General features: G+C 34.6%; 1 protein-coding gene across 1 annotated transcript in view; it reads left to right on the top strand.

Annotated features, from left to right (window-relative positions):
• The window catches only part of VPS13C (vacuolar protein sorting 13 homolog C), a 176,531-nt gene that overhangs the window by 103,770 nt on the left and 47,501 nt on the right, over positions 1-25,260 (top strand). The window contains exons 47-63 of the mRNA XM_058541734.1: positions 1,176-1,288; positions 4,094-4,263; positions 5,548-5,795; positions 6,965-7,194; positions 8,620-8,712; positions 11,292-11,657; positions 12,041-12,127; positions 13,664-13,819; positions 13,990-14,254; positions 15,380-15,540; positions 16,546-16,667; positions 17,155-17,449; positions 18,729-19,118; positions 20,510-20,614; positions 21,611-21,775; positions 23,368-23,496; positions 23,766-23,899. Of these exons, the coding sequence (XP_058397717.1) occupies positions 1,176-1,288; positions 4,094-4,263; positions 5,548-5,795; positions 6,965-7,194; positions 8,620-8,712; positions 11,292-11,657; positions 12,041-12,127; positions 13,664-13,819; positions 13,990-14,254; positions 15,380-15,540; positions 16,546-16,667; positions 17,155-17,449; positions 18,729-19,118; positions 20,510-20,614; positions 21,611-21,775; positions 23,368-23,496; positions 23,766-23,899 (3,229 nt within the window). The remainder of the gene's footprint in view (positions 1-1,175; positions 1,289-4,093; positions 4,264-5,547; positions 5,796-6,964; positions 7,195-8,619; positions 8,713-11,291; positions 11,658-12,040; positions 12,128-13,663; positions 13,820-13,989; positions 14,255-15,379; positions 15,541-16,545; positions 16,668-17,154; positions 17,450-18,728; positions 19,119-20,509; positions 20,615-21,610; positions 21,776-23,367; positions 23,497-23,765; positions 23,900-25,260) is intronic.

The raw sequence follows: 25,260 nt of genomic DNA, 5'->3' as shown, positions 1-25,260 counted from the left end.
ATTTTTGCTTTGATTATGGAGAAAAATTAGTGTTAATGCTGTATTTATATTTAGTGTTTTTTTCGTTGTCCAGCATAATGTGATATGAACCGATTCAATATTGTATTATTTACTGTGGAAAATTGGCTGGGGCTGGGCCTGGAGCTGTCTTGAAGCTCCCAGGGAAGGAGGTATGCTCATTGTCTGCTGTAAGAGGAGGGGCCACCTGTTGCCTGCATGATGCAAGTTTGCCCTTTACTTGTGAAAGCTGAATTTGCTGAATTCAGGAGGCACTGAGGTGGTATACCTTGAGAGAAAAAGCAAACTAGGCATGCAGCTTAAGGTCCCTAATTAATTAATTAATTGATTATTTAATTATTTACAGTCCCAAAATGATTAAGAGAGAAAGGACTTTGGTATCACACTTAGATGACTGACCCATGAGAAAGGAGGGTATTCTTGTATAGTAACAGCTTTACTTATCTGGCCTTATTGGAGAATGATGTAGTCAGATACATAAGGGAATTTTCCAGATTATTAAAATTGAATCTTTTAAAAGCACCGAACCTTTTAAATTCAGCCATTTTAAAAGATAATTTTTCTAAAATACAAGGTTCCTTCTTGCTTTCTTAAACAGTTATATAGAATATAATCACTCTTTTTCCACCAAAGGCATTGATGTGAATAGCATATGTTTTATTAGACTGTAAATAGGTTAATATTTCCATGGCTCAAAAGAGATGAAGTGCTCCTCGCCCTTATACTCAACGGCCCCAGCCTGCTGTGCTTTCATAAGTGCTACTTTCCGTGGCTCATGTTTCATAATCTCTTGAGAATGGCTTGCAACCATTTAGGTGAAGTGCTTTGATAATTATAACTACTTTATAATAATAAACTACTCTATAGTAGTTACTCTGGACGGGCTTTTTAAAAAAAATTATCTTGATACTCTTTGCAAGGCCTCCTCTTTTTTTTTTTTTAAATGTAGATAGTCTACCTCTGTCACTTTGCCCTCTACTAAATAAATAATAAATCATTGCCATTTTTATTAATTGTCTCAAAATATGATTTAAAGAACCTTAGAAAGTATGATAAATTTAGAATACTGACTTATTATCCCAGCTTTTTAAATATGTATAAAATCATATACCTACTTAAAAGCTTTTTAATTTTCATGTTTATGTTTAAACCATCAGATCAAGAAGATTTGACAAAAGCAAAGTTTACTATGGACCAGAATGTCACTCTCCAATTTGACTTTCACTTTGAGTCTCTTTCCATTATCCTTTATAACAATGACATTAACCAGGTATGTAGTAAATTTCTGTATTTACAAATAAATCCTTAGCTCTTGATATTCAATTTTAAAATATTGACATTTTTGATGTGACTCTTATTTGAAAAGAATAATTTGGCTGTTAAATTCTGTTTGGCCTACAGAATATGCATTTGTCTTTCTCTTCACTTTGTTAGTGTTTCTAATCTTACTAGGCTAAGGAATTAAAGTTTTTACTTTTTTTCAAGTAACATCAGTGCTGAAACACTTAGATCCATTTCTAGTAGAAGAATTTTATATGTAAGTTATTACTTATATGTACAATTTTATTACATAGCTAGATATATATGCATATATAACTTTTTAAGGAGAATAATTTAGTAGTGGCTTTGGAACCTTAGAGGATTATTTTAGAATTCATGATTCTTCATGATATATAAGCATTATGTTTCTGTTGAATAAATTAGATATGTAGTAGATATGTATTAAGGATACTGATTAATGAATTGGACAGCCAAGGTCTAATGCCGTAGTGATTTGAACTAAATAATGTATCAGTGGGCAAGCCCAGTGGTGTAGTGGTTAAGTTCACGTGCTCTGCTTCAGCGGCCCGGGTTTCGCTGGTTTGGATCCTGGGCGCGGACCGACGCACCACTCGTCAAGCCATGCTGAGGCAGTGTCCCACACAGAGCAACTAGAAGGATGTATAGCTGTAACATATGACTATCTACTGGGGCTTTGGGGAGAAAAAAGGGAAAAAGGAGGAAGATGGGCAATAGATGTTAGCTCATGGCCAATCTTCCTCAAAAAAAAACAACCTTGCTTTAAATAAATAAATAGTGTATCAGTGCTATTTTAGAAAGCTATTTTTTTATTATGTAGATAGTGTCTTCTAATAAATATTTTTGATTGTATCAATTAATTATGTCATGTCATACTCATAATACATGTCATATGATAATACCCATAATCTACATTGATTATGGGTATGTTATCTGTTGTTAATGTCCATTTATATGTTATCTCACATTTCATATTGTTTTCTAAAAATTATACGGTGTTCATACATTATTACTGTTGAGCCTTAGGCTGGTATCTGTCATTTGTTCAATGAACTGTCTTAATTTCTAATGTTTAATGTTAATGAAAAGGTCAGAAAATGACCTTATGGAAAATGAACAGGCAAATTTTGTCTTCATTTCATGTAAGGTACCATCATTCTGCTGGTTCATTGGCCTTAGAATCTCACTGTCTTCTTTTTACTTCCTTCTTTGTTGACCTGCTTTATTCATTTAGACACTGAGTACTATCAGTTTTTTCTTTGAGTGAACATTTGTTCTTTCCTGTCGATTCTCCCTGCTGCTTTATTTGAAACTTCTTAGCTCACGCTATAGTACTGCAGTGGCTTCCTTGTTTGTTGCTCTTTTTCCTTTCATCCATCCTAGACATTGGCAAAAGTTCACTTTCCTAAATGAATCTCACGTAGCCATTTACAACTTCCCATTCTACTTAAAAAACGTTCAGTGTTATGTGAATTTTACCTTATTAAAAAGAACATTTGGTGGCTCCAAATTGTCTATGTCAGTAACTGTTATCACTAACACTAGTATATTGTGGTCAGTAGATGTGTCAGGTCATTTCCATTAATTGTTCAGGTCAGAAGTTTGTGAGTTATTTACATTTATATAAATTAAAGGCATTCCAAGTTTGCCAGTAATAACATCATTCTGGCCCAGCTGCATGCAGTGTACTTTCTCGAGTGAGAGAAGATGTGGAGTTATAACCAGTGTGCCAAGAATTGCACAATCACTAGTACCCCTTATATCAATGCCGGGGTCTGTGGTGAGCAATTCTGACTGATGTTCTTTACTTTCAAGAAAAATTTTTTTTTTTTTTTTTGATTGATTGGTTTGGTTTTGTTCTTTGTAAAGTCTGGGCATACCTGTGGAATTTGGAGCTATGTGTTATGGTGGAATACAGATTGAAGTCCTTCTTCCTATAAATAAAAGTGTAAATTTTTAGTTTAGAATTTAAGACTTTAATTAGGCCTCTATATTTCTTTCCAGTCCTCATTCCCTACCGTTCTTTAATTGGAATATTCAAGCCTAAGCAGCCTGTACCTTATGCCCTCAGAGCATCTTGAATTTTTTGCTCATGTTTTTCCCCATCTAGAATGTCTTCTGCCCCCTCTTAGCCTATCTGATCCCACTTAGTCTCCAAGGCTCAATTAAGTTCTTACCTTCTTCATGAATTTTTCCCAGCTCACAATGATCTGTTTGACTCTCTGGGCTTTTGTTATTTATATTCTTTACCTAATCACTTAATATCCTTTGTGGAATATAGGAGGATATAAGTATGAATAAATAAATGACTAAGTGTCATTTGTGATTATTTACAACTTATAGCATCTCCTTGTGATGTTCCTTGTAATATATTTCTATTTTGTTTTCTCAGTTAGGATATAAGCTTACTGAGATCACCTGCCATGCCTTTTCTTTTCTCATAAACCCCGTAGTTCCTATCACAGTGTTTTTTACAGAAGAGCTCATTAAATATTGATTGACAAAAATATTTCCTGATCATTTTTATTTGCATTGAACTATAAATCAGATAAATTTTTATATATTAACCATTGTTGAATATCAACACACACATATATGTATTTATTTGTATGTATATATTCACTTGCAAATATGCATATTATTCTCTGTTCCATTTTTGTGTTTTCACACCCATACTTTTAAAATTTGTGACATCAATTTGCCTTTAATCTCTGAGTTAAGAAATTGCATAATATTTAAAGATAATTGATTCTTTTGCTTAAAAAATATACCACAGGAATCCAGACATTCATTTCATAATGAGAGTTTCCGGCTTGGAGAACTCAGACTACATCTTATGGCCTCAGCAGGGAGGATGTTTAAGGATGGATCAATGAATGTCAGCATTGAACTTAAGACATGCACCCTTGATGATCTCAGAGAAGGCATTGAGAGAGCAACATCAAGGTTTGTCATCTCTAAACTTGCTGTACCTTGTTTAAGGTCGACATTGTACCTGGCATTGCTACCAGGCATTGATTGTGAGGCTTGGGATGATCAAAAGAGGTCTTTGGTCATATTTCAGTTTGAAGTGCATCAAGAAGTAGTGCTGATGTCAGATTCAGTTGCTTTAAAGTTTGAATTAAAGGGAAGTTTAATAATAAAATGGAGTACTGTCTTAAAAGCAGGAACTAAGAGAATGGAAGAATTTTGATAGTTAAACCCACATGAGGTGGTTCGTTGGTGGTAGATTTTTCTAAATTGTCCCCAGTAGGCATATTTAAAAAAAAAAAATAACCTGAAAGTTATAGATCTTTTCTGTGTGTCTTATTTATTTTGTCTATATATTTTAAAACAGTTCTATGAAATTTTTTCCAAGGTTTTAATAGAAATGGCATCCCTAGCATTTTCACATTATCAACCCATTTTTGAAAGATTAATTTATATCAGCCTACTATAAAGTGAGAAATCTGTAACTTCAATAGCCTAATTATATTTTTATTCCTTTCCCAAATAATGAGACATATACTCTTTTCATCCTTGATGTTTTTTTGGAGAAAAACTATGCTGCTACCTAAACTTGGACTCCATTGAATACATACTGTATACTTTTGACCCTTTTGTTCTTCTAAGAGATGAATGAGTGAGGAAAGAGTTCTATCATGCAACCAGTTTTTCTAGTTTGCAAATTTATGCCTGGGGTGGTCATCCACAGTTGTCTAGGCAGGGGTGATAAAGGCCGTGTTTGGTAGTCTGCTCTTTCCAGCATATGTGAGGATGTGTGAGAATTATCATCACAGACACTTGGTAAACATTGGCTGATTTGAATTGCATTAAATGCTTTTGGACTCAAATTATATAGAATGATCTTTGGAGATAAACTTATTCAGGGAGGTTTTATGTCATAAAATACTATGAAAAGGTTGTCTTTTAGATTTTTGTGGGACTGCATTAATATGTTTTGTTAATTGCTGCAATTCCTTTCAGCAGTCGTTGGTTTGTTTTGTTAGTATTGCATTATAATTATAAAATATTCTGTAATTGCTTAGTAATAGGAATGTTATCGTGGAGGTTAGGAGACCATGTCTTGTTTACTAATTAGCTAATTAAACTCACATTAACATTGACCTGTTTTCTATTCAGATTAGAAACTGAAAGGTGAAAGAGATTATTAAGATGTATAGAAAATTTTTCATTTTTTAAAATTATTTTAGCAGGAATAAAATAGTGATTGTATATATTTTTTTTCAGAATGATTGATAAGAAGAATGACCAAGATAACAACAGTTCTATGATTGATATAAGTTACAAACAAGACAAAAATGAAAGGGAAATTGTTGCTATTCTTGACAAGCTGTATGTATGTGCCAGTGTGGAATTTCTGATGACTGTGGCAGATTTCTTTATCAAAGCTGTGTCTCAGAGTGCAGAAAATATGGCAAAAGAAGCACAGATTTCACTACGACAGACTGCCACAGCAAAAATCAAGATAGACAAAGGTTAGCAGAATTTATCTGCCATAGATGACAACTTATATATTTTAACAAAAATTACAAACAGGAGAAAAGAGAAATGGAGAATTTAAGAATGTAAACTTACTTTTCCAAGTTTAAACATGTTCTGTAGAAAAACTTTAGTAAACATAGATTTTTAAGAAAGAGGTAGTCTAGAAATATGTACTGGGTTAGGGGCCAGGAAACCTCTGCTCTAGTTGCAACTCTGCCATTAACATTTCTTTACTCATCTAGAAATAGTCATTCTGGGTCTGGGTTGGCAGCCTGTTTTATAGAAGGGGAATCTTTTATTCAAAGAAAATATTTGGAAGAATTATAGCATATTGAAAAACAATTGAACAGATAAAAGCAGAAGGTGAGGGTATTGCAGGACCCAGCATGACATCTCTGGACATCACCTTAGACTCCTTAAACTCAGTGGAGTATTTGCAAATGTCTGGTCTTGGTGTACGCTAAAGCCACTTCCCTGCTCTATACATCATTTATTCCAGCATTACCAAAAAGATCAGTGATTTTCTATGTTAAATCATAATTGTCTAAGGTCAGACATTTTTCTCTCTAATGTGTAACTCAGCAAGACTGGAAAACTACCATTTACTGGCAAGGTCAGAATTTTATTTTTCCGTTTACCTCGCTTAAACAGCAATCATATCTGATATCTCTGTATTCATATATACATTTAATGTATTTATACTATAGATTGTATGACACTGTGTACTTTATGGTGAAATCAAAGTAAACAAATGATAATGGTCTGTCTACTTTATCAGAGTCTGTTATCCTCTTCCTGATATTCCCCTCTCCTGTTTTCCCTTGTTTGCCCCTGCAACATAACATAATACACACTCGTGTGTATATATGTGCACACACCTTAATTCTGACAAAAAGAATTTCAAAACAAGATTATTCCTGCTAGGTCAAAGTGGGAACGATCTTCTTATGACAGGGATCAGATTGCATTATCTGCCCAATCAGCATTTGTTTAATAATCACTTATCATTAGTATTAATCGATCATGTATTGATATTGTTAATTTCACCATCTCCATTAGAGCAGAATATTGGGAACAACTTAGCAATATATATATAACATGTACTCAAGTGACAAGATTTACTTTACTGTGACTTTTTTGGTTCCTATTTTTGTTTCTTCAGATGACTCTTTAAGGCCAAATATGACTTTAAAGGCCAAGATCACAGATCCAGAAGTGGTATTTGTTGCCAACCTGACAAAGGCTGATGCTCCAGCTCTGACAGCCTCATTCCAGTGTGACCTCTCCCTATCAACATCCAAACTGGAACAGATGATGGAAGCTTCTTTGAGAGATCTTAAAGTGCTCGCTTGCCCTTTTCTCAGAGAAAAGAGAGGACAAAACATTACCACGGTAAGAATTACCTTAACTCCTAAGCGTGAATTGATGGATGGCAGAAATGGTTGATTCATAGAATCCTAGAATGTGAGAGCTCTGTAGGACTTCAGAGCTTATTTACTTACAAACTTGAGGTTTTACAAATAAGGATATTGAGTTCCAAAGATGTTAAGTTACTTAGCCCTGACTGTTAATGATAGAACTGGGGACTACCTCCAGACTGGTTTTCTTTTCATTATACCATCTTCTGTTGAATAGTATTTAAATTTTAGTACAAATAAACATTCCTTTTCAGCTGTTTCTTTTGTTCACCACAGTATATCCAATGAATGAATGAATATTAAAATCTTTAAGCTTAGAACAGAAAATTCAGTTGGAGTCATGTGACCAAGAGAGATTGTGTTTTGCTGGATTGAAAGTTAACTTAAATTGCGTTGTCACATTATTGTTGAAAAATATGATTTTAATTAATTAACTTAATTACCATACCGATTATTTTTTAATGTTAAATTGATAATTTTATGTTAAAGAGGATCATTATATTATGCGACTCATTTGAAGTGGCCGTGTTATTTTAAATTTAATAATTTGTGGGCAAAGTGACTTGCGTAAAGAAATACAGTGCTAAGCTTAGTCTATATTTATCTTGAAGCATTCTTTAGTGGGATCATCTTTTGACGCATCACAGAAATCTTATATTAATCACTCCATTAAAGGCTCATATTAATTTTTTAAAAATGAAAGTTATCCAGTACTAATTCCCTTATTCAATTCAGGTGGAAGATTATTTCTTTAATGATGTATAAGAATAAGGGCTTCATAGTTTTAATAAATCATTGAGTTTGAAGATTTGAAATTTATTCTAATAAGGACCTTATATGATATTCAAGAGTGACGTATTGTTAGTCATCTGAAAACTGTTCATTTACCTCTCTTACCTTAGTCTTTTTTTTAAGGTGTTAACAGAACTATTTGTTTAAAATAACAATTTCAAGTGATTTAGCTGTCATAAAAATTATAGTGAAATACCAATTTCATTTCCTCATGTACCCCTTTGGAAATATAAGACCTTAACCATAGTCTTTATTTCATTTTTGTACATATCTTAAAAGTATATTTTACAGAGGGCATCCTTTAAAAGATATTTTATTAAAAGGAAGCATTTTAAACTTCTAATAGTAAACGTGCATCACTTCTTAAGAATTTGGCATAAAGGAATTGGTCAGAACTGCTTAAAGTCTTTTCACAATGTTCACAGACTTGTCATTTCAGAAGAGCCCTCACAAGAGAGTCTCAGCTAGTTTAATTTGCCTTTTTGCTTTTACTAGTAGGCTATAGTTAAAGATCTCAAATTAAGTAAGACGTGTTCTTATAAGTGAGTGTTACATATATAACAGATCTATTACTAATGAAATGTGAATTTCATTTCTTTCTTTCTAGATCTTACAGCCCTGTTCTTTACTTATGAAAAAATGTACATGGGGTTCAGGAAAACAAAATATAAAAATTATTGTTGAAGAATTTATAATTAAGGTTAGTGCCCATCATATTATTTGGGTGAAAATTAATTCTTATTTTTCTAACAATATCTTTTGAGGTCTCTCATAACTAGATCGTTATGCTAGTCACATATTCAGTAATCAGTAAATAAATCTAACATTAAAGTATATTTTTCTTTAATGCAAATGTTTGTTTCTAGTTTCTTTAAAAGAGTTCAAATGATCTGAATAGTTTTTGTTTATTATATTTGTGTCCGTGTGTTGTGGAGATTGGGTTTAGCGGGAGAGTAGAGATGGGGTGGGAAGAGAAGGGAAGGAAGGATGAAAAAATGAGGTTGCTATTATTTTGTTTGTGGTAAGTTATTTTTAGGCTTTTATTTGAGGTATAATTTGATTGAATTTAGTAATTATGTGATTAAATGTTTTTATGTAGCTTATAAAATATTTGTAATGACACATGTATGCTAGAAATAAATTATTAGGATTTACTTTTTTTATTTTACATTTGAAGTATTGAAATGGCAATAATTCTTCTCCAATGGCATTCATATTCTTTAAGTATGACCTCATGACTAGTTATAAATGGAAGATGTAGAATCATTTCCAAAATCTATTTCTCTCTCTTCCAAAGGACACAAAATAGAGGTGGTTAATACCAATTCTGATAGTAGCTTTACTATATAGATAAATAACCAATAGTGATTAAACCAAGGCTTAAACTAATCTCTTTTGAATTACTCTGTAGATAACAATGTAGTTTTCACTCAATATTTTAAAATACTAGATAGTCTTAGATTGTATTTTGTTAACGGATTTACTTTTTTAAAGACAAAGTAGTAAATACGGAGAAAAGTCCTTGAATTTGCATGTACTTTGTCTAAGACTCTATGTTAAGGTGCTAGGGGGATTGTCTTTCCTTTTCTTTGTATGTCAATTTATTTATTTATTCAACAAACATTTTTTGAGCTCTTACTATGTATGAAAAATGTCCTGTACAAGGCGTTGGGGGATATGTGGTCTCTGCCTTCAGAAAACTTAACAACATATGTGAGAGGAAGAAGAAAATCAATGATTCCAGCTTTCAGTGCAAGAGGCATGCACAAGGAGCTGTTCAGAGCACAGGCAAGGGGTCTTTAGCTCAGACTGGGACCATCAGGGAAAGCTGTCTGGAAGTGGGGCTATTTGAACTGAGTTTTGAAAATGAGATGGTGGTTTAGATGGAGAGCGAGGGGAAGAGTTATTCCAACAGCACGGACAATACGCACAAAGGCAAAGCTGTGAAAAATTCTTTTAAGAACTTAGAGGGGTGATCTCATATGGCTGGAGAGAATAGTGTGGTGGAGATATAGGATTGAGAATACTAATTATAGGTGACATTAATAAGGCAAGGACAAAAAAAGGATTCAGTTGACAGATAAGTTTGGGAAGCGGTACATCCTAGATCATTCTTTTGGTGATATATCTCTTTAGCATATTAAACAAGTAAGAATTGTAAGAAGTGAACAGTGAAGGAATCCACTTATTTAACCCGGTATTGCTCAGACTTTGAGAAACCCTGGCTAGCTAATTAATGAGGTATCAGATCACAAAGAGCTTTGTAGCCTAAGTTAAAGAGACTGAATTTTATCCAGAAAGTTATGGGAAGTTATTGACGATTTTAAACATAGGAATGACATGCCAAGATTTGGGTTTCAGAAAAATCGTACTGGTAGAAGTAGTGTGGAGGGTGGGCTGAGAGGGTGCTGACTGGACATACAAGACACCATCAGTGTAGAACTAAGGCACAGTGATAGGAATCAGGAGGTGAGCAAAGATACTATCCAAAGATAATAAGAGGTAGAATTTGCAGATCTTTGGGTAAGTGAAAGGCAATCCATGATGATTCTCAGGCTTCCTATATCTATCAATAAGACAAATGAAAACCATGCATGTATGTCTTGACGAGGATCACACACTTTGGTTTCGTTAATGCACCTGGTTAAAAAACGAAAAATTCAGTTAACGCGTCTACATTTTTCTGTTCACATAATACTCTGAATTGATCAGTTTAACTTTAGGTTTTTGTTTTTTTCTTTTTTGGTAAGGAAGATCAGCCCTGAGCTAACATCCATGCCAATCCTCCTCTTTTTGCTGAGGAAGACCGGCTCTGAGCTAACATCTATTGCCAATCCTCCTCCTTTTTTTCTCTTTTTCTCCCCAAAGCCCCAGTAGATAGTTGTATGTCATAGTTATACATCCTTCTAGTTGCTGTATGTGGGACGCCGCCTCAGCATGGCCAGACAAGTGGTGCGTTGGTGCACGCCTGCGATCCAAACCCAGGCCGCCAGCAGTGGAGCGTGTGCACTTAACCGCTAAGCCACAGGGCCGGCCCCTAACTTTAGGTTTTGACAACTGACATATAACATTAGTGATTTAATTCCAGAGTAACCTGGGCAGAAATCATTGTTATGAGTTTAGTGGACTTAACACATGATTTTGTGTGTGCTCTCGTTTTTCTTAGTTATGAATTTAATATATTTAAAATTTTAGTTACTTTTTACCTTTTGTACTATGTAGTAATTCTCATCTTGGAAAGAATTTATTCTAAAAATTTTTCTGCTTTCTTTTTTAAAGATTTCACCCATAATTCTTAATACTGTGATGACAATCATGGCTGCTCTGTCTCCAAAGGAAAAAGAAGATGAATCCAAAGATACATCTAAGGAAACGGAAAATCTTTGGGGTGTCAAATCTATTAGTGATTATAACTCTTGGTTTCTTGGTGTTGATATGGCAACAGAAATAACAGAAAATTTCAAAGACATTGAACATCCATTGATAGAGGAAAATTGTGCTGTTGTTGTAGAGTCAGTTCAAGTTACCTTAGAATGTGGCCTTGGGCATCGTACTGTACCTTTATTATTGGCGGAATCTAAGTTTTCAGGAAACATTAAAAATTGGACTTCTCTAATGGCTGCTGCTGCTGACATGACGCTAGAGGTATGATCACATCATTTAGTACCTTCAGAGCCAACCTCTCACAAGGACAATTGCAGAATGAAGTTGTGAGCTTTTCCTGTGTGTTCATGGCCACAGCAAATATATATGTGAATAGACAATACATTCTGACATTTAATTTTTCATTTATAATATTTATTTGGTCATTATTTTTTAAATATTCTTTTGCTAAATAATTTGTTTATGGCAATAAAGTAAGAGAGTAAGGGAAAGTGCACCCTCTTTATATATATTCTTTGTGTCTTTAGGTGTATTGTTAAAATGACTATTGACATACAACATTAATTACTTAATATTTTTTCCTACTGGGTATAGAAATAGGAGCTAAAATTGAAAGACTCTGTTATAATTCTCTGCCTTTCCAGATTCACTATTACAATGAAATCCATGCTGTTTGGGAGCCACTGATTGAGAGAGTGGAGGGGAAGAACCAATGGAGTTTAAGGCTTAATGTAAGGAAACAATAAAATATCTTTGTGTAGAGTGACACTAAGCACATTCATTTATATTTTTTAGTTCAGTCGTTCTCAAGATGTGGTCTAGGATCCTTGAGGCCATTTTAGGGAGTTCATTGGGGTAAAAACTCTTTGCATAATAATACTCAGACATTATATATCATTTCATTCTCCTTCTCTCATGAGCATAGAATGGAATTTTCTAGAGACTATGTGATATTGCAACAGAATGAATGCAGAAGCAGAAATGAGAATGCACCTGTCTTCTCTTAAGGGAGGCAATAAAGAGATTTGTAAATGCCTCTCTTCTTGCTGTATATATATATATATTTTTTTTTACAATTTTATTTATTTATTTATTTATTTTTTCCCCCAAAGCCCCAGTAGATAGTTGTATGTCATAGGTGCACATCCTTCTAGTTGTTGTACGTGGGGCGCGGCCTCAGCATGGCCAGAGAAGCGGTGCGTTGGTGCGCGCTCGGGATCCGAACCCGGGCCACCAGCAGCGGAGCGCGCGCACTTAACCACTAAGCCACGGGGCCAGCCCTTGCTGTATATTTTTAATAGTTATTTTTCATTAAAAATATTTTTTATGTTAACATGTAATTGTTATTTTTAAATGAATATTTAAAATTCTCAGTTTTAGTTTCTAATAGAGTACATATTGATAGATAAAACCTACATAAATTAAGCTTTTGGGGATCCTCAGTGATTTTAAGAGACCAAAAAATTCGAGAACTGCTATTCTAGTTTGTGAATTCTTTTGTGTTGTCTCTTTATGTACTTCTTGAGAACACTTCAGAATCCTCGATACAAAGCACATTTTTCTAGATTAACAGGAGCATGAATTATATACTCCTAACAAATTATCACAATATACCTCTCTGGGGCAGCCTGACTGAAGTGTGAGGTGCTGAAATTGACTCAGCAGATTCTTATTTCAAAGATGAGAAGTCACATGACCTGTGTTCCAATTTCCTCTCAGTACAGTAGAAGTAATATTTCTGATCTAGCTGTCTCTGGCATTGGCAGGCTAACAAAGAATGTTTTACAAGGCTTTTGAAATATTATTAGAAGAAAAACTATGATGGAATCTGACGGCTGGTTGAAAGCTTATCATATTACTTATTTATAGATGTTACCAGTAAAAAGGAGAGGGAATTCCACCTTACCTCCAATAAGGATCAATGGAGACTTCAGAGTCATTTTCGATTGCTTGTTCATCAACACATAATGACTAAGTAGTTAGGCGATTCTGGGTAAATAGCTTGCTCTGGGGAATGCACAAGAGACAATTACTGTAGCTGACTTTGAGTGCTTTCATGGCGCAATGCTAAACTTATCCCGTGCATTGACTACACACTGAAAGAAAGAATGCTGAGCTGTGCTAAATCAAAGCGAAGCACTGAATAGTTTTGAAAATGAGATTTTTTGAGTAGCCTTAACATAAAGTGACGAGTTTAGGAGAATTGAACTCTATTGAGACTATTTTAATTGGCTAATCACTTAAATTTATGTTATTTATCCTCATAGGTAAAGAAGAATCCAGTCCAGGATAAAAGCTTGATGCCAGGAGATGATTTTATTTTTCTTCCTGAGCCACAAACAGCAGTTCATATTTCTTCAGGAGATACAATGAATATAACAATATCTAAAAGTTGTCTTAATGTTTTCAACAATTTAGCAAAAGTATGTTTGATTTTTGCTTGGAGTATTTCAAGTAGAATTTTAAATTGAAACATGTATGGATTATTTTTGTCATCAAAATTAGTTTCTAAAAAACGTGTAGTCATAGTTTAATTTTTGGAAAAAACTTGCCTTTTGCAGAAATTTTATTGTAATGTTATGTTCCTTTTCAGGGTTTTTCGGAGGGCACTGCTTCTACTTTTGACTACTCTTTAAAAGACAGGGCTCCTTTTACAGTAAAAAATGCTCTAGGTGTTCCCATTAAGGTACAGCCCAATCATAACCTCAGAGTAATGGGTTCCCCTGAGAAAAGTGATGTTTATCATGTGGATGCTGGTAAGAATTTGGAATTGGAATATGCCAGCATGGAACCTTCACGTCAAGGGAAACTCTCTGTATTGAGCCATCAAGAAAGCTCCTTCTTCACTCTGACCTTTGGTATGCTATATTTATTTTAAGGGCATCTTCGGAATTGTTGGTGTGGCCTTATTTTTTTTTTATATGAGGAAGATGAGCCCTGAGCTAACATCTGTTGCCAATCCTCCTCCTTTTGCTGAGGAAAATTGGCCCTGGGCTAACATCCATGCCCATCTTCCTCCACTTTTTATATGGGACGCCGCCACAGCATGTCTTGACAAGCGGTGCGTCGGTGTATGCCCGGGATCCAAACCCCAGGCTGCCACAGCAGAACGTGCACACTTAACCGCTGTGCCACCGGGCCAGCCCCAGTGTGGGCTTGTTTTTGATAAAATATGAAAAAAATATTTTGCTGCAGATAGCTTGGGAGACAACATTTCTAAGTAGTTGATAAACTCTTGTCTCTTGTTTTCTTCTTCTAAACTTAAAATTAAACTTGATTAATTTAAGAATTACCTTAGAAAACTAGATTATTTCTGTGTCCTTAAATAATACACTATGTAGTATGCCTCAAAAAGGATGAGAGTTCAATGAGGAGAGAAAATAACTATATTCAGAAATCCTAAAATATTGACAGTAATCGTTACCGTTACAAAGAAAAGGGGATTATTGCTGTACAGTTGAGAGAATAGGAACAAGTTGGATTTAGTTTGGTTTTTTTTTGGTGAGGAAGACTAGCCCTGAGCTAACATCTGATGCTAATCCTCCTCTTTTTTTGCTGAGGAAGATTGGCCCTAGGCTAACATCCATACCCATCTTTCTCCACTTTATATGGGACGCTGCCACTGCATGGCTTGACAGGCGGCGCGTCAGTGCACGCCCAGGATCCGAACCCATGAACCCCAGGCTGCCAAAGCGGAACGCGCGCACTTAACCGCTGCGCCACCGGGCTGGCCCCAGATTTAGTTTGTTTTAATACATTCAAAACCCCCAAGAGAAATTGTTTTGGGTCAAAATTTTTCTGATAATAACTAGTTTCCTTTCTTTGTTAATTTCTGTGACTTAGAAAAGCATTTTGTATAGTCATCATTTCTAGTCATGAGGAAGAATACTCGTCATTATTTTGAGGCATTGATGATTAGTCTGTCTTACAGAGATATAAGTAGATTAATATTTGGAATGCTTCTCACTTATGCTCTGCCTTAGTACCTCATGGATATACAGAAGTTGCACGAGTCCCTGTTGCCAGACCTGGACGGCGATTGTATAATGTACGGAATCCCAATGCCAGTCGTTCTGACTCGGTCTTGGTACAGATTGATGCAACTGAAGGGAATAAAGTAATCACCCTTCGCTCTCCTCTTCAGGTAATGCATTTAAGTGAATTGTATCTCTTTAAATATATCAAGAGATATTAAATCCTTTAGCTGAATATCGTAAAACTTCATTAGGTTGATAACGATTATTCAGAAATAAATAATAGATTGAACTGGCTGCTATTTCCTGTCCAACTTGCTTTTGTAATATTCTTCACTTTAAATGTCTGATAAAACAATCTTGTTAAAGTCCATTTTTGTGGTCTCCTGGGTTTAAAATTAATGAAGTTTTTTATTTATTCCTTTAAAGATTCAGAGTTGAGGAATATTATAATTATAGCAGTTGTCAAATAGGATAACATTTTGTTCTCTTTGTATATCACTTGGAATTGAATTTTTCAAGTATTTGTGAAGGGATATTGGAGTGATCTCCGTAGAAAAAAAATTTAGCATCTTAATCTGTATAAATATTTTCTTTTCTATCTTTAAGACTTTATCCATATTTCTTTTTCTGTGCATTATTACAGGTTTCAGTATATGGTCAGTGAAAGAACATTTCTTCGTACCTCTAACGTCAGATAAAAGTGAAAGGATTTCAAATTTTGGTCATCGTTATCTCTCAGTTTTCTGTTAGTTCTAGCCTATATCACATTATAGTCAAGCAAGAGAGTTGTACTGCTTTTCCTATTTCCTTTGCTGTTATTTTCTGTTTAGTCACATGGGGGCATTGAGAAAAGGTTGTAATGGAGAAAATATTATGCTGAAATCTTCAAAGATTAAAACGTATTTGAAAGATAGTATTATATACTAACAGTAAACATCAGCATGTGATATATAGGGCGTGTGAATATCCTAATGATTTTCAACTGCTACTTAAACATCAAGTTTCATCTATATAGCACTTAAACGTCCTAAAAATTTTCAGTGGCCAGTAAAAACATCTTCCAGTATTGGGTTTGAAACTTATTAGATCTAAAAGTAATTGTGTGTAGCTCACATTTTTCTTTTGAACTTCTACGTCTTTATAAACAACTTGTATATCTCTTTATCCAACAGATTAAAAACCATTTCTCTGTTGCATTCATCATCTATAAGTCTGTTAAGAATGTTAAGCTTTTGGAGCGCATTGGAGTAGCCAAACCTGAAGAGGAGTTCCATGTTCCTTTAGATTCATACAGGTAGATACTTCTTTGAATATACTAAGCTTTAAAAGAATCATAATATATATTTTTAATTCTATGAATTGTCTATGATCTAGAAAAAAAAACCTTATATTTTTATTATCTAAAGATCTGTAAAAGCCTGTTTTAAGACATATGGTTATAGAAAAATACATTTATATTATCATTGAATTTACCAGATGAAAATTCCTTGTTATCTATTTGATGTTTTAGAATTTTCTGAGACCTGTTTTTATTAGCTTGCCTTTGCATTTGAAATCACTTTTTTTTTTTAAGTTATCATTGTTTACAGAGTGTTTTTTCCTAGAAAATTCCTCCATGAGTTAGCTATGTGACTTTGGGCAAGTTTCTTAACCTTTCTTAGCTTTGATTTCCTCATCTGTAAAAATAGGAATAATAGTACTTACCTTGTAGAGTTATCAAGAAGGTTTAATGAGATTCATTTTCTTAAGTTCTCAGTACAAACTTTTTTCTCTTTGTGTAGATGTCAATTGTTTATTCAGCCAGCTGGTATCTTAGAGAATCAGTACAAAGAATCCACCACTTACATTTCCTGGAAGGAAGAACTTCACAGGAGCAGGGAAGTCAGATGCATGCTGCAGTGTCCATCAGTAGAAATCAACTTCTTACCCCTCATGGTCAATACAGTTGCTCTGCCTGATGAATTAAGCTATATATGTACACATGGGGAAGACTGGGATCCAGCTTATATTATTCATCTTTATCCTACCCTCACTTTGCGGAATCTTCTCCCGTATTCTATAAGATATTTACTTGAGGTATGTCTCTTGCATTTTGTTTGATTTTTATTATTGCACGGAGTTAACTTTCTTTTTTTTAATGGTCTTTTTAGTTGAGGTCAGTGTTTTACATAGCGTACTTGTAATGCTTTAATAATATTAATAATAGCAAAAACTGGTATAGTATCTGTGTGCCAACCACTGTACCATTGCTTTACATGTATTAACACATTTAATCCTTACAATAACTTCCTGAAGTAGGTAGTATTATTAGACCCATTTACAGATGAGGAAACTGAGTAACAGGGTTTAAGTGACAGGCCCAAGATCCCACAGCTAATAAGTTGTAGAGCTAGAATTCGAACCTAGGCAGTTTGACTCCTTGGTCTGTACCACCAAACTCTGCTGCATCTGCTATAAATTAAGAACCATAATAATCTCTTTATTGACTAAGTAAAATTCTATCAGCTAAAGGATAGAAAAAAGCCAGTGAGAAAATATTTCATCTTAATTTATTCTATCATTAATTTTAAAGTTAATATTGTGTTTATTTGGTCCAGGTTTCTATTGAACTTAAAACTAATTACTATCTAGCTTAATAAATAATGGGAAACATTTTCTACTAATGAAGTATGATAAATATTTTTAAATTTCTACATGCCACAACATTTTAAAATACAAAAGTCTGGAAAGTGTTTGGAACCTAAATTATTTATTTTCTTTATCTGACAATGAGCCATCCCTGAGTTGTATAGCCCAAAATGAATTAAATGAACTAAATAGTATTTATGCAAGAGAAGCTTTCGGTAAGGAAGTTTGATTTGTTATGTTGCTATTCTTTATTTTAAAAACAATTCCACCTTACTTAGATAGCTTATCAGAATAGTTTGATATCACTTTCCTTATTCTCTATATGGGAATCATCAGGCATAGTATGTGAGTAGAGAATGAAGCTGAAGCCCAGGTAGTTAAGTGGCTCATTTAATGACAGTTCTTAATGGACAGCAGCCGGGGTTCCTGAATCCAGCCCTTTGATTCTTGGCACAAATCTGACTTTTTCTCAAAACTTACGGCCATTGGCCTACTAATGGCCGAAAGACAATTTCTGCCTTTGGCTATGATATTGTGTTTTCTCTTTAGTCCTTAATGATTATTGGACATTCATAATATGTAAACATGGTACTTCATTGAAGACTTGTCAGTTAATCTGAATCTGGTAGGTTATTTAGCATTTGTATAAAATATCGATGCTGCTATTGCAGAGGTTTTTAAAAAATCTCTCAGCAAATTGAGTTTTTGTTTGTTTGTTTGTTTTTAGGGAACAGCAGAAACTTATGAGCTAGCAGAAGGCAGTGCTGCCGATGTTCTACATTCGAGAATCAGTGGAGAAATAATGGAATTAGTTCTGATGAAATATCAGGGCAAAAACTGGAATGGACATTTCCGTATATGTGATACGCTTCCCGAATTCTCTCCTGTGTGTTTTTCTTCTGACTCCACAGAAATGATGACTGTCGACCTGTCAATACATGTCAGGCGAATTGGCAGCCAGATGGTGCTGTCTGTCTTTAGTCCCTATTGGCTAATCAACAAGACTTGTCGGGTTCTCCAGTATCGTTCAGAAGATATTCACGTGAAACATCCCGCTGATTTCAGGGATATTATTTTATTCTCTTTCAAGAAGAAGAACATTTTTAGTAAAAATAAGGTATGTTTTTGTTGATATAACAAGTTAAAATTGGTAAATTCCTAATCTGGAAACTGGGGAGTTATTAGTGTTCCCTAAAACCATGCTTACCTATTTGCTGAATGCTATTGGTATGAATTAGGTCCAAGGAGACTTTTAAGGAATACATAATCAAGTGGGATGTTGGGAACTAACAACAATTTGCCGAGGCTCAGTTGCCCTTTCTTCCAGCGCCCCTGGAATTACTTCTGTTTTTGAAGTAGTGTCAGGTAGAAAGCTTGATTTTATATAGTTTACCAGTGATGGAGTGGCATTTAAAAAGACAGAACAGTTGAATTTGACTTGTATTAACTGAGCCCTCCTATGTATGAAGCACTAAGCCAGGCGTTTGAGAGAGAAACCTAAAGCCTGGGCCTAGTCCTTGATGCTCTGGTATCTTCTTTCCTTTTCAGACTCATATCTTGGTACTACTTACCACGCACTTTCCCAATTGCTCACCTCTAGGCCTTTGTATATGCTGGATCCTCTTCCCCTATACTTTCCCTGTCTGCCACTTCATTTCTGGTTATCTGCTGTTCATCCTTTGGCATTCTACTCAGGCCTGACGTGTGAAGGATTTTTGACCGCCTGAAATGGGGCTAGATATCACATCCACGTTCTCTTAGAGTGGTGGTTCTCAAATTTCATTGTGCGTTGGAATCACCTAGAGGGCTTTTAAAACAGATTGCTGGTTGTGCCCCTGTAGTTTGATTCAATAGGTCTGGGTAGGGTTTGAGAATTTGCATTTCTAACAGATTTCCAGGTGAGCACAGTTATGTCTCTTCTATAAAACTTTATCTAAATCCCATAGCCAGAAGTAAACTTTTAACCCTCTCACCTTGATGGCATTTTGTGCCTGCTTTATGGCTCGTCACATTGAGTCTTGCATCATAATTATTACTATGTATTTCCTGTCTCTGTTTAGTTGGAAGCTCATTGAAGACAGGAACTGTGTCCTATTGTCTTCCATTCTGCTTATCATAATGCCTTTGATTGAGCATTTGCTGAATAATTGTAAAGGCATAAATTTATGTGATAAAACTTGAAGAATTTGTTATCTCTATATCATAAGTCTAACACTGGAAAATATTTTACATTATAAAACTTTTTAAAACAGCAGAGAGTCTTACTGGTATACATCTTTAAAATCACTATACTCGTTGTATAGGTGAATGGGAAGATCAGAGCTCTGCTTTTATTGTATTGGCCTTAGAGTTTCTGTGGTTCTGTTACTCATTTGCAATATGACTTTGATTGTATTTTTCTGTGTCCCATGATACTAAATAAATTTCCAGGTCTAGCAACTTTCCATCAAATGAAATTAATATAGTCTTTTAGGTTTCTTACGTGATGGTATGTGTTCTCTGGTATAGGTACAATTAAAAATTTCAACTAGTGCCTGGTCCAGTAGTTTTTCATTGGATACAGTGGGAAGTTATGGGTGTGTGAAGTGTCCTGCCAACAATATGGAATACCTGGTAAGATTCTGCTTGCTTGTTTACCTTTGACTTCATTCACTTTTTCTTCAATTCAGTAAACCAGGTAGATCCTAAGAGGTACAGAAATTTGAATTCAAAATATTATGTGAAGGACTGTTATCTCTACAAATTTCTATGGCCACTAGTATCAAAGCAAAACATGAATTTGTCAAAGTTTAAGAAAGTGAGTTAAATCCATCCAGGCAAGCAACTTGGTAAATATTCAGAGTATACTAGAATCCTCATTCCATACCACTCCCTGCCAAACGTTTCTTAAATCTGACTGTGGAAATTTGAATAATCTGATGTATTCAGATTAAATAAAGCAGTTTACCTGTTTTATTACCACTTTGAAATTTTTATCTTCTTTTATTAGCAGCAGAGTATACTAAAGCGGCAAAACTTGAGCCTCTATACTAATTATAAAACAATTTATGTTGGGAAGGTGAAAAAGTAAAGCATACAAATAAATTAAATCTGTTATTACAAGTCATCATTAGTTAAATTACCGATGGATAATCCTTGAATTGATTTCTATTTACTTATTTTTTTTGTGTGAGGAAGATCAGCCCTGAGCTAACATCCATGCCAGTCCTCCTCTTTTTGCCAGGGAAGACTGGCCCTGAGCTAACATCCCTGCCCATCTTCCTCCACTTTATATGGGACGCCGCCACAGCATGGCTTGAGAAGCGGTGTGTCAGTGCGCGCCTGGGATCCGAACCCAGGCCACCAGCAGTGGAGTGCGCGCACTTAACCCCTACGCCACAGGGCTGGCCCCCTCGAATTGATTTCTGATGGAGCAAAACTAAATAACCAAAATTTTTCTTCCTAGAAGATAATCAGTAGTGGAGTATGGCTTATAGTAGTTAATTTATTTAAGAAATCTTATTTTAAAATATTTTAAGAAATCCCTATATGAATGGGGGGGGGTGTGTGTATATTTCAGAGAACCTGTATAAAGTAATAGAAAATGATAAGCTTGTTTCCTTTCCACAGGTTGGTGTTAGCATCAAAATGAGCAGTTTTAATCTTACAAGAATAGTTACTCTGACTCCCTTTTGTACCATTGCAAACAAGTCATCATTAGAACTAGAAGTTGGTGAAATTGCATCTGATGGCTCAATGCCAACTAATAAGTGGAACTATGTTGCTTCCTCAGAGGTAAAATTTTCCTTTAATACAACTGGCTCCTAAAATGTACAAGTAAATACAGACATATAGATAAGAATTGCATATACTTACCTCTTTGTCATACTTACTTGGATACCATATTTGTGTCTTTAAATATGACAGCCAACTTTCAAAGACTTTTCACATTGTAAGCATATGTTAAAAAAAAAGAACAAAATTGTTGGTAATATTTACCACTTGCTCAGTCTAAACAGTTAACACTTATTCTCTTGTTCTTCATGTATGTATAGAGTGTGGATATGTACTGTGAAAAGGACATAAAGGTAATATTATGTGTTGTCTCAGTAGGCAAGATAATGTATCTGTATTCAAGAAGCATATAATCTTGTTGGAAGGCTTAAGACTCATATAAATTAACACACGGAGAAAAAGATAGCGTATGCTGTTATAGGTAGTTGTAGACTTTCTGGATAGATGAGGTGGAAGTTTTCTTGAAAATTTATTAAAATTCAACCCCTCACTTTATAGAAAAGGAAATTGAATCTCATACTTTTCTAAGGTCGGTGAAGTCATTAGAAGTTGAGATCATTGTGGTCTAGATCAAAAAGGAAAGTTTCATAGAGGAGGGGATTTGAGCTAAACTTTGAAGGCTCAGTAAGATTTGAGGAGGTGAAGAGAATGAGGGAAAGACGGGGGAGAGGACAGGTGCAAAGACGAATAGCATTAGTGCTTACATTTGCCTGCGTTTTCAACCAAACCAGCTGATCTTAAAGATAGAGTCATTCTTCTGTACATCTCAAAAAAAAAAGATTCTAAAATTATTTTTAAAAATACTTATTTACAAGAAGCGTAAGAGGAAGGATTCCAATTACAGTACAAACAAATGTAGAACTCTAAGAGGCCTGGGCTTTAGACTTAGAACTTAGCTTAGAACTTAGAATGATCTCCATAGACTTGGCAACAAATAAATGCTCGTCATCTTCTTATCTTTGATGTCAGTTTGATCACAGTCGTTATTTTTGTTCAGAAATAGAATTTACCCAGTATTCTATAACAGAGTGACGTTTTGTATTATATTAAGAACTGAAATCTCAGTTTTACAGAAAAGAAAACTCAGGCTCAAAGAAGTATATGATTTGATTAAGGTTAAACTGCTAGGAAGGTAGCGTCAGCACTTCCAGCAAGGTTTGTGGTGGTCTCTCCTCTGCCTTCAATTGTCTTTCTGATTTATCTAGGATAAGATACTATGTGAAAGAATTCATAGTGTATTAAGGAATTAAAATGGGATATGCACAAAAGCAAATGTTATTAAGATGATAGTTTTTAAACATTTGAGATATTTGAGGCTTTCTTAATCAATAAGCTCTTCAGTTTCTCATATGGTTATTATTCCATAAGTATATATAGACTAATATATCTATATTCTTCTGATTGAGTTTCTTTGATTTCATAAATAGTCATTATAATGTCAGTAATCTTAATAGAGATGTGGAGGAAATATTTTAAGAAACCTAGTGATAATTGGATCACGATCAGTTTTAGAATTGAAAAATGAATTAGCCACTGTCTTATTTATACTACAGTATTGTTTTAAGACTGATTACTAACTTTTCTATTTTTAGTGCCTTCCGTTTTGGCCTGAAAATTTGTCAGGCAAACTTTGTGTGCGAGTGGTGGGCTGTGAAGGATCTTCCAAACCATTCTTTTATAACCGACAGGATAATGGCACTTTACTGAGCTTAGAAGATCTGGTAAATTTTCGTGTTTTAAAATAAAATGTCTTTGATTTTTAAAATTTGCTTTATTAAAACATCCTATAAAATCTGGTAACTATTTGAAGGTGCTAATATATCAATATATATTGCCATATATATATTTATAAGAGATCAGAGCCAATGTGCTTTTCAGTAAGGACTTAAGAAAACAAACTTTTTGTATCTACATAACTGATTGAAATTCCAAATGTAAGGGCGGGTTAAACCAGTACCTCAAGCATGCTTTTTTTTTTTTCCTATAATAGGACGGGGGTATCTTGGTGGATGTGAACACTGCTGAACATTCAACTGTCATAACCTTTTCTGATTACCATGAGGGATCTGCACCTGCCCTAATAATGAACCACACACAATGGGATGTCCTCACATATAAACAGAGGTATGAAAAAAAGGGTTCATGGAACGTCTGATTTTCTTTTACTTGTCCACAATCCCCTCTAGGAAACAGTTAGGGCTAGAAGTGTTTCACATTCCAATTTTAGAAAGGTAATATGGAACATATGCTGTTATTACTAATACTTTCAGCAGGTTTTGACACAATACGCTGTAGTCAAACGTGTTAATATTTCTGCAGCAAAACTTATGAATAGTCGTACCAAGTGGGATAAATAAAAACCATTAATAGTCTCACATCAGTTCAGATCAGGTTTTGCTGCCAAATAACTTTTGACACCAAACTTACAGAAAAATCTTTGGACTTTTGGAGCTTTTTATTTTTATTTATTTATTTATTTATTTTTTGTGTGAGGGAGATCAGCACTGAGCTAACATCTGATGCCAATCCTCCTCCCTTTGCTGAGGAAGACTGGCCCTGGGCTAACATCCGTGCCCATCTTCCTCCACTTTATATGGGACGCTGCCACAGCATGGCTTGCCAAGCAGTGAGTCGGTGTGTGCCCGAGATCTGAACCTGGCGAACCCTGGGCCGCCGTAGCAGAGCGCATGTACTTAACCACTTGCGCCACCGGGCCGGCCCCAGGAGCTTTTTAAATTTCAGTATTGCATATATGGAATTGTGAACCTGTTTAAGCATTATCTTTCTTTTGTAATCTGGTAATGCTCAGTGAACCTCTCCCTATAAATCCATATCTAGTTTTTTTTTGGTAGGGGTAGTAGAAGATTAAATGAGAGAACATTGAGTAGATAGTGGTGTTGAATGTATAGGACAAGATGATAGGAATTTTGTTGTGTTTGCCTGTGCTGTCATCTGGCTTGGATGATGCCATTATTTAATGGTATAACAGATAGTTTTAAACCCTTAAAATATGTAATATTATATATTTTCAAAGAATTATTATAAATCTACAAGATGTTGTTTTATATGAATAATTCTATATAAATAACTTTAAAAGCACAGATTGGGATTGAAACCTAATTGGATTACTTTTTTTTTTTTTTTAAGTTTTCTGGAAAGTGTTTTGTATTACATGGAGCAATACTTCTTAAACTTTAATGATCTATTTTAAGATCTCCTAGAAATCTTATTAAAATGCACATTCTCATTTGGTAGGTTTTGGGTGGGGCCCAGGATTTTGCATTTCCAGCAAGCACCCCGGTAATGTTGATGCTGCTGGTCCATAGACCACACTTTGACTAGCAATGATATGGACCCATTTTTTATTCTGAGACTCATATCTCATATTTCTTATGTATTGCATTTGATTAAAAAGCTTAGATTTTAAGCACTGAGTAAAGTTCTTCTGCTACTAAAGAATTTACTGTTCCCAGCCTTTTCTACAG

This window comes from Diceros bicornis, chromosome 5 (genome assembly GCF_020826845.1).
Source record: "Diceros bicornis minor isolate mBicDic1 chromosome 5, mDicBic1.mat.cur, whole genome shotgun sequence".
Classification (NCBI taxonomy): domain Eukaryota; kingdom Metazoa; phylum Chordata; class Mammalia; order Perissodactyla; family Rhinocerotidae; genus Diceros; species Diceros bicornis.
Note: the sequence above shows the minus strand (reverse complement) of the source record. Positions and strands in the feature narration are given on the sequence as shown.